The sequence below is a fragment of the Lathyrus oleraceus genome, chromosome 6, assembly GCF_024323335.1.
Source record: "Lathyrus oleraceus cultivar Zhongwan6 chromosome 6, CAAS_Psat_ZW6_1.0, whole genome shotgun sequence".
Lineage (NCBI taxonomy): Eukaryota > Viridiplantae > Streptophyta > Magnoliopsida > Fabales > Fabaceae > Lathyrus > Lathyrus oleraceus.
In genome coordinates this window covers 139600934-139611513 of record NC_066584.1, presented here as the reverse complement: position 1 = coordinate 139611513, position 10580 = coordinate 139600934, and the positions used below count along the sequence as shown (strand labels likewise).

The 10580-nt window shown below is 40.1% G+C and overlaps 1 protein-coding gene across 1 annotated transcript; it reads left to right on the top strand.

The window, feature by feature from the left end:
* Positions 1 to 3615: 3615 nt before the first annotated feature.
* Positions 3616 to 5591, top strand: LOC127094432 (uncharacterized). The gene is made up of 2 exons (XM_051033269.1): positions 3616 to 5005; positions 5278 to 5591. The coding sequence occupies exons 1-2, from the start codon at positions 3616 to 3618 to the stop codon at positions 5589 to 5591; spliced, it is 1704 nt and encodes a 567-aa protein (XP_050889226.1).
* The last annotated feature ends 4989 nt before the right edge of the window (positions 5592 to 10580 follow it).

Below are 10580 nucleotides of genomic sequence, written 5' to 3'. Positions count from 1 at the left end.
GCGCCGCCGTGGTTGGCCGGTCGCCATCGTCTTCTCCGGCAGGTTTGGCCGGGGTTGGCGACGAAAGTGGGAAGAGAGAGAACGAGAATGAGAGAATGAATCTCTCTCTCAGATTTTTTGTTTTTATTTGGTGATGGGGGTTGCTGCATGGGCGCCATGTGGCTTCTCCAAGAGGCGCCACATGTTGGTTGCCTCCTGAGTCAACCAGGGGATCCTGTGTGGATCCCCCCACCATATCATGGTGCATCCTCACACCCCTACCTCTTAATTCGCTGACTGAGTCAAAGTCTCCCCATCATATGGACCAGACATCTCCACGAGGTCAACGTTTGACCAGACCATTCAGGGCCTTGATAGTTTCGTTTTGGGCCAATTTAGTTTGGGCCCAAAGACCTTTTCTCTATTCAAACCCCCTGTTCTATTTCCAACAGTGCCCAGAGTTGGGCTCTTCTCTTGCTTGGCCCATTTTCTTTTATTTTTTTAATTTATTCACTTATTTTCTTTTATTTATATACATATAAAAAATATGTACTGGAATTTTATATCTACCAAACAAAACAATAATATTTTATTTTATTTACTTTCTTTCAAAGTTATAATTATATATTATTATTATTATTATTATTAATAATAATACTTAATAGTAAATATGCAATTATATTGTTATTATTATTATTATTAATATTTAATGGTAAATATGCAATTATTTGGTTATATCATCATTTCTTAATCACTTATTATTTAATCAAAATAATCTACTAAATAATTAATTAATTAATTATATTATTATTAATGTCACTTATAATTTAGATAATTGTTTTTTTTGTGTGGAGTGTATGTGCATGATTATTTTGTGTTTATTAATTTATACCTAGTCTCAAGTGCATATGGATGACATGTTATAATTGTGGGAAAATTATGTCGATTTCACCGATTTAAAGTCATTCAAACCAATTTCAAAAATAAATCACATATTTCTCGATTCAAAGTCGAGCCCATTTTCAAAACACCTTTGTAAGTCGATCGCTTGTAAAAGCATCGCCATCAACCTCACATGGCTTACTCTTGGGCCTTCTTACAATGAGACCTATTCGGTTTTTATTAATCGATTAGATGAACTATTCACTAAATAAATTCAATTTATTCACAAAAATACAAATTTAAAACCTCGATCCAACGTCGAGTATTCTTTATTAAGAATTAAAAATACCTAATCACAATCAAATACTATTTCACTTAAGAATAAAAGAGGTAATGGTTTTGAGTTTTCAACTCCTCTCCTCGATTATTTAAACACGAACTCTTATACTCGATTAATCGAACAACCGTCATTTCTAATCCACCTAAGCGCAAATAAATCAAATTCTTTTACATTAAGGAATACAAAAAAGAAAATGACTTTGAGTCTTCAATTTTTCTCCTCGACTATTCGAGTACAAGTTCTCTTACTTGTTTAGTCAAATAGTTATCGTTCCTCTACAAGCCTCCAAACCCCTATTAAATCAAAATATTTTCACAGTAAGCTAAATGAAAAAGGAGTTAACTTTGAGTTTTCAACTTCACTCCTCAATTGGTCGAATACGATTTCTCTTACTCGGTCAGTCGAACAATTGTCATTTCTCCGCAAACATACAACTTAATCAAATCACTTTCATAACAAATTATACGAAAAGGGAGATGGTCTTGAGCCTTCGATTCCTCTCCTTAAATGCTTGGATATGAGTTGTTTTACTCAGTCATTCAAGTACTTGTCGTTCATTATAAAAATACGTCAACCATATACAACCTTATTTTCATAAATACTCAGATGAAACAGAGAGCGGTTTAGAGTCTTCTATTCCCTTTCTCGATTATTCGGATACAAGTTGTCTTACTCGATTATCCGAGTATTCGTCATCCTTCCAAAACACCTTAACTATTATCAAATCTTTCCTATAATTAAAGATGAAAAAGAAAGTGGTCTATAGTCTTCTATTCCCTTTCCCGACTGTTTGGATACGAGTTGTCTTACTCAACTATCCGAGTAATCGTCATCCAACCAAATATATCTCAGCACATCAAATCTATCTTTTCTTGCCCTCGTGCGATCAAAACCAATCAAACAAAACGTCAAACATATTAATCCAACTTGTCACCCTCGTGTGATCAAAAATCTTTTCAGAAAGAACTTTGTTAATCATTTCTAATGCGCACAACAAACTAGTACTTAAGCTTCCGCCGAGAGTAGACAAGCCAACATTTAGCCTTTAGAACGCAATCTACATAGTTGTTCATAAAAAACACCAACCAACCGTACTTCCCCGAACTACGAATGCTCTGATTTCCTTATTACACCATAAGGATACGTAGGAAGGAGATTGTTGTATCTTCGCGAGCACACTAATAAAAAACCTCCCCTTTTCCCTTTCCGAGGTTCCCATCAATTTCTATTTTCAATATATTTATAACCCAAAGATAAAAAACAACATTAACTAACATTCAATCTCAAATCAGAACTAAAAGGTTCCCCTTTAGTACACCGAACGTGAGGGGTGCTAATACCTTCCCCTTGCGTAATCAACTCCCGAACCCGAATATGGTTGCGACGACCATTATTCTATTTCCTAAAGGTTTTATCGATATTTTCCTATTCCTTCATTGGGATAAATAAAGTTCGGTGGCGACTCTGTTCGAACATAATTTTTTCCGCGACCATCGCGAGGAATCGTATTTTTCGAGATGCGACAGATGGCGACTCTGCTGGGGACTAGATCCAAGTAAAAGAGAGTGAAGCCTAATTTAGTTCAGTTTCTATATTATGTGTTAATCTTGTTTGTTTGTCTGTTGTTTTTTTCCTGCTATTATTATTCTGTCATAATTATTATATTGTGATTTATTGACTATGTCTTATTTGGGGTTCTCTGGTTGGTGATACTTTGTGAGATTGGCTCTCCACCCGAGTCTGAGAAAAACCATAAGATTAAGTTGGTGGTTGCATAGTGGGCGCCCACAAGGAGTATTCCTTGTTGGGAAGATACGAAGACCCCGCCTAGAGGAGATTCTCTCGAAATATTATTGCCCGACGAGTTTTCGTCACGACGATAGTATTCTCAAGTTGGATCAATGACTCTAGGGACCTTTTAACCCATTATATCTGGTGGTTATGTAGTACCTACCCTAAAGTTCCCAGACTTATTGGGTTAATATGAAAGCCCCAATCAGATGAGATCCCTTGGGCGTATTACTAACTTACAGTGGTATTCCCAACCTCGATCTATGACTCTGAGAACCTTATTAGAACCTTGGACTCAAGAGTTGTGTAGTATGGACCCACTAGGAGTCTTCCTCTTTGGGACCGTACGAAGGCCTCACCCAAACAAGACTCAGTTTGGGGATGTTATTGGTGGATGAGTTTTCTTCATGACAATAACTTTCCTAAATAGTGATTGATGACTTTGGGAACCTTTTACCTTTAGCATCCTCCCAAAAGGGTTTGTTTAGTAACCAATGATACCCGCTCTCACGACCTATATATTAACCTGCATGTGGCACACATAATATCATTCATAGCATAACATTCATATTATTTTATTTCCAAGGAGTCTGAGTATCATGAGTTGCAGGAATTCAGGAAACATGGAATCAAGAAAAAGAAACATTTACTCTTTCAAGTTCAAGGATCCTGATCTAAAGAGCTTACATGACTTGGTCTCTCAGATGCACCCGGTATACAGAATCAACTTTGGGAAGAATTATGGCAATCTGCTCAGCATCCTCAATCAACAAGTGGACTATACAGCTTTAATCACTTTGGCCCAATTCTATGACCTACGTTTAAGATGCTTCACATTCCAAGACTTCCAGCTAGCAACAACGTTGGAAGAATTCAAGCGTCTTGTTAGGATTCCTATGAAGAACAAGCCACTATTTGAAGGGATAGATGAATCTTTGCCCCTTGAGGTCATTGCTAGTGCGCTTCACATGGATGAAAAGGAAGAAGAGGCTAACTTAGAGACCAAAGGGAATACCAAAGGATTTTCACTAATTTTTCTCTTGGAAAGAGCTCATACCCTATTGAAAGCAGAAAATTGGGATGCTTGTTACTCTGCTATTGCATTGGCCATCTATGGCATCGTCCTGTTCCCAAATATGGATGGTTTCGTAGATATGACTGCCATTTGTGTTTTCCTTACTAGGAACCCAGTACCCACTTTGTTAGCCAATGTATACTATTACATAAGTCATAGGTATACTAAGAAGAAGGGATTGATTGCTTGTTGTGCTCCTTTATTATATCAGTGGTTTCTAGAACATCTTCCAAAGACAGGTGCTTGGGTTGAACAAACAAATGTTAGTTGGCCTCAGAGATTGGGATCACTCCGATATGAGGATGTATTTTGGTACTCCAAAGAATACATCAACGTGGACATCATATTCAGTTGTGGAGATTTCCCAAATCTACCGCTTATTGCAACTCAAGGATGTGTGAGTGCTAATCCAGTTCTATCACTCAGACAACTTGACTACCCAATGGAAGGCCCTTCAGAGGAAAAGTCTTTGGAAGCTTTTTTATTACTTGACTTTGGGATTGAGAATCCTAGCTTATTCCAACGAATCAAAGAAGCTTGGAAGAATGTCAATCAAAAAGGGAAAGCTGATTTAGGGAGAGAAAATGGGATTACAAAAGAACCATATTTTCAGTGGGTAAAGGAAAGGGTGGAGATGATCAAAATGCCATTCGTCATTCGAGCACCTGTACCTCTTCCTGAACCTAAGCTCACCCATGTCCCTATTGAAGAAGTGGAGGAACTTAAGACCACCATGGCCAAGTTAGAAAAAGAGAATGAAGAGTTGCAGATAAAACTCCAACAAACCATCAATGAGAAAAACACCATGAAATGGGAGCTTGAGAGAAAAGAGGCACAACTTCAGGCACATGTGGAGAAGTTCAAAAAAGAGGAGCATAAGAGAAAAAATATCAAAGTGGGATTAGAACAAGTTGATCATTGTTTAGATACTCTTAAGGGTCAACTACGACAAGCTCAGAAAGAATGTCAAGACAATGAGCGTTGGTGGCATCTAGCCACGAAGGAAAACAAGACGATAAGGGATACACTTGGGGCTCAGATAAAAGAACTCACCAATTTTGTTCGTCATGCAAAGGCTGAAGTAGATCAGGAGCGCTGACTCAAGAATATAGCCACTGAAGCTTCTAGGGTTTCACCCATGATATGGGAGGAGAAGTGTCAAGAAGTAAGAGATGCAAGAGAGTCTGTCAGCTATTGGAAAACCAACTAGAATCATTACGCCAAGACAACTCCATATGGTTGAAAGAGCGAGACTATGTGATTGAAGATTATGAATCCTTTAAGAAGACCATAGACTTCCTACAAGGAGATAGGGATAAGTTTCGTGCAAAACTCGATGGGCTAGTGGGGTTCTGTAATTGGGCGGCTAAAGAATTACCATGGAAGTTAAGAGACGCAGTCGAAGAATTGAGGGAAGATAGCACTCCTCCAGCCATAATCAGTTTCATTCTACTCTGTAAAAGGTTGCTGAAGAGATTCAAGGAGGAACTAGAAGAGCTTCAGGCCAGAAAGTCAGCAGTTTAATTTTCTTATGTCTTATATTTTGTTCCTTTGACAAATGTGTTTTTGAACTATGGCCCTTTTTGGACCCCTATGTTATGTACTTGAATGAATGACATTTAAAAATTACTCCATTATTGCTATTCTATGTATTTCTTGTTTCTTCGAACTACTAACAACTAATGAGACTCGAATGATTCCTTGAAAATAAAATACGTATGACATTCGCATCTTCATTATGCATCACGCTTCATAAAAATTCAAAAAAACTTACCCAACCTTTTTACCCTTTATCCAGCCACACTGACTAATCAACACCGACACGAGACGCGAAGCAAATACAAGATGGCATTAGAGCAAGTTGAGGCTAACCAGATTACCATGAGGACAGACATCAATACGATCCAAGAGAAGATGGATCAGCTGTTGGAGACAATGCTCGCAATCGCTCAAAGAGAGAGGATTGAGGAGGAAGAAGCTAGGGAAAAAAGGAATGATAGCACACCAGGTCTGAACCCCCAAGACGAGGGTTACGACCAAGAAGAGATTGGTTCAGATACCGGTAGGAGGCAAAGGATATGGGGATCATGCAGAACCTTCTGATATGTCTACTCATCATGGATCCGAAATTGGAGATGACCAGTATGATGCTTTCTATATGCCTGATCAATCGAAGCCTAAGATACTTTCAGATCCTACTGCAAATAGGCTCCGTACCTTGGAAAAGAAGATCAAAGCCATAGAAGGGAATAATATCTTTGGTGCCTCTGCCATGAACATGCATTTGGTATCAAATTTAGTCATCCCAGCTAAATTTAAAACTCCTGATTTCGAGAAATACAAAGGACAAACTTGTCCAAGAAGTCACCTGGTAATGTACTTCAGGAAAATGGATGCTCATACCGAAAACGACAAACTACTTGTGTACTGTTTCCAAGACAGTTTGAGTGGAGCATCTCTGAGATGGTACATGAGTTTAGAGCAGGGGCGGATTCAAAGCTGGGAGGATTTGGCTAACGCATTTCTCCGTCAGTACAAATATAATTTGGATATGGAACCCGACCGAATGCAGTTGCAAGGGATGGCTATGAAAGAAAGTGAGTCATTTAAAGAATATGCCCAGCGATGGAGGGAGTTGGCTGCTCAGGTAGAGCCACCATTGTCTGAAAAGGAAATGACCGGAATATTTGTAGACACCTTGAAAGACCCATTCTTTGATCGATTAATGAGCAGTGCAGCATCTGACTTCGCATATCTAGTCACAATTGGAGATCGCATAGAGAATGGGTTAAGGGATGGAAAGATTCCAGGAGCTATGGAAGCCCCTAGCACACCAAAGAAGTATTCTGGAGGATTCCCTAAGAAAAGGGAAGGTGAAACGAACTCCATATCCAGGAACTATAAAGGGAAACAACAGGCTTCATATGGTCAAGTCACTGTCGTGGTACCTATACCTTACCAACAGCCAATACAACAACAACAAATGTATCAACCACAACATCAGCAACATCATCATCAGCAAAATACCGCGCCACCAAGATAATTCAAGCCAAGACCTCCAAGAAGGCAACTTGATCCCCTACCAGTACCTTATAGTCAGATATTCATGTATCTGCGAAAGGAAGGCCTTCTAACGTTAAGAGAGTTAAAACCAGTTGTTTTTCCATATCCACCCGGATACGACACTAATGCCCATTGTGAGTTTCACATGGGAGCACCTGGTCATACCTTGGAGAATTGTTTTGCATTTCAAAATCGGGTACAAGACTTGATCGAAGCTAAGGCCATCTCTTTCACTCTGAGACGCCCAAACGTGAACACCAATCCTATGCCAACACACAAGGATGTTTCCGTCAGTGCCATTGAGGAGAATGATCAAGGCAAATTGATCCGTAAGGTTGAAGAGATTCAAACCCCTATCACCAGGATAAGAGCACAATTGCTGAAGAGTGGTCTAATCCCTGAGGAGCTAGTTACTGAAGAGAACAATGAAGAGTTGAGGAATTTTATACAACAAATGCTGGATCGAGGCGAGTTACAGATAAATTGTCGTGTAAAGAGAAAGCGCCAGGAAGAGATAGCCGTGGTGGACATCCCTTACGATGAGGTTAAAGTAGAAATACCTATAAGCCCATTGGTGATCGAGTTTCCAGTACCGTTCGCGTACAAAGATGAGAAGGCAGTCCCGTGGATATATCAGCCTAGAGCTTTTAAGCAGGGGCAGGAAGATCAACCTTTGATGATCAATGAACCAAATGTCACTTTAATTGTGGGGCCAGCAGGAATGACGCGTAGTGGCCGAGTGTTCGCACCGAGAACTGCTGATATTTCTGCAAAGACTAAAGGGAAGGAAGTTGCTTTCCAGATCCCCACCCCTAATCAAGAAATGCAAGACATGCACATGTCCCCTAAAGTTGCGGTCACTCGTGAAGAGGCTGAGGAATTTCTGAGGATAATCAAGAAGAGCGATTATAAGGTGGTGGACCAGCTAAATCCAACACCTTCCAAAATATCCATGTTATCTCTACTACTCAACTCAGAAGCACACAGGAATTCATTGTTAAAAGTATTGAGCGTCGCACATATCACGAAGGATATAACAATAGAACAGTTTGATGATGTGATAGCTTATGTGACCACTGGGAATTTCTTGGGTTTTAATGATGATGAATTGCCAATCGAGGGAAAGAACCATAACAAAGCTCTACATATCTCCTTGAAATGCATAGACACTATACTATCAAGGGTATTAGTGGACACATGTTCCTCACTGAATGTCATGCCGAAGACAACTTTGATAAAGCTGCCATTAGAAGGGATAAGTATGAAACCCAGCACCCTAATCGTAAAGGCATTTGATGGCTCAAGGCGAGAAGTAATAGAAGAGGTTGACTTACCAACCAAGATAGGTCCAACTATTTTCAATATCACGTTCCAGGTCATGGACATACATCCCGGTTATAGTTGCCTACTTGGGAGACCCTGGATTCACTCCACAGGCGCTGTCACCTCCACTCTGCATCAAAAGCTGAAATTCATTACAAATGACAAGATGATTGTGATTGGAGGAGAGGAAGATATCTTGGTTAGCCACTTGACATCTTTCTGATATATCGAGGTGGATGGCGAGATCACTGAGACACCATTCCAATCCTTGGAAGTGGTAAATATGATGGCCATCCAACAGACACTGGAGACCACGAAATCTGGACCATCCATGGCCTCGTGGCAAGGAGCTAAGGTTGTTATGGAAAGTGAAAATGCTCAAGACTGGGGCAAAATGGAGGAAGTGAAAGAGAAACGAGACAAGTTTGGCCTAGGGTATGACCCGTCATCAAACAAAGCCGGTAACCAACCTGAAAAAGAGAAGATTCCTTCTGTAGAGAAAATGTTCACCAACGCTGGCCACATCTTTGGCAAGCAGGTGGTGATGATCAGTGAAGAAGACCGCGAAGAGAGGGTGTCTAGCTGGATGTGTCAGGCCGCACCTAATGAAGAACTAACAAACTGGAAGGCTGTGGAAGTTCCCCAAATATTTCAAAAGTAATTTTATTATTTTAGACGAAACCTTGTGCTCTGCCCAAGGCACAGTGGCGTGTTGTAGGGCCTCCTTTATCTTTTTTTCAAGAGCTTTTATCATTAATGAAATGACGTTTTACATCCAAATTTTTGTTCCTTTCCATTCATTTTTCATTATCACAAAAATGGCATCAATTTTTATACACGCACTTTCTAAATAAACTGCATAAATCATAACATGCAGAAACACCACCGAGACCATTGATAACGACACTGCTACGGTCCAATATGACTTTGATTGTCCAATATACCAAGATGAAGACGAAATGGGGGAAGATTGTGAACTCCCTGAAGAGTTGGCCAGATTACTCAGACAAGAAGAGAAGGTCATTCAACCACACCAAGAAGACGTTGAAGTTATCAATCTGGGAACAAAAGAAGATAAGAGAGAAGTGGGGGTAGGCGTCGCGCTTTAAGATATAGTGAAGAAAAGGTTGATAGAGCTCCTCCACGAATATGACGACGTGTTTGCTTGGTCATACCAAGACATGCCCGGATTAGACACTGATATCGTGACCCAAAAGCTTCCCCTTAAAGAAGAATGCCCTGCGGTCAAACAAAAGCTAAGAAGGACTCGACCAGATATGGCTCTCAAGATCAGAGAAGAAGTGAGAAAAAAGTTTGACGCTGATTTCCTAGAAGTTGCTAAGTACCCACAATGGGTTGCCAACATCGTACCAGTACCAAAGAAAGATGGAAAAGTCTGCATGTGTGTAGACTACCGAGACTTAAACAGAGCCGGTCCCAAAGATGGTTTCCCATTACCTCACATTGATGTATTGGTGGATAACACAACTCAGTTCTCCGTGTTTTCCTTCATGGATGGTTTCTCTGGATACAACCAAATTAAAATGGATCCCGAGGATATGGAGAAGACCACGTTCATTACCCCTTAGGGCACCTTTTTTTACAAAGTAATGCCGTTTGGATTAAAGAACGCTGGGGCAACATATCAACGTGCCATGGTGACTCTCTTTCACGACATGATTCATGAAGAGATTGAGGTGTATGTCGATGACATGATTGCCAAATCCCAAACAGAAGAAGAACATATCAGCAACCTGGGGAAACTATTTGCTCGTTTGAGGAAGTTTAGGTTGAGACTTAATCCTAATAAATGCACATTTGGGGTTCGATCTGGGAAGCTTTTAGGCTTTATTGTAAGCCAAAAAGGAATTGAAATAGATCCTGACAAGGTCCGAGCCATTCAGAACATGCCTGCACCGAAGACTGTAAAGGAGGTTCGTGGTTTTTTGGGGAGACTAAATTACATCGCCAGGTTTATCTCTCACCTTACTGCAACATGTAAACCAATATTCAAGCTTCTGAGGAAGAATCAAGGCGTGGAATGGAACGATGACTTCCAAATAGCCTTCGACAAAATCAAATAATACTTGCAAGAGCCACCGATTCTGATGCCCCCTGCAAAAGGGA

Bases quoted from the DNA above. Each gene is read 5' to 3' on its own strand.
- LOC127094432 (XM_051033269.1), top strand. From the start codon at position 3,616: ATGGAATCAAGAAAAAGAAACATTTACTCTTTCAAGTTCAAGGATCCT. The intron at 5,006-5,277 runs GTCAACTACGAC...AAAACCAACTAG, and splicing joins TTGTTTAGATACTCTTAAGG to AATCATTACGCCAAGACAAC.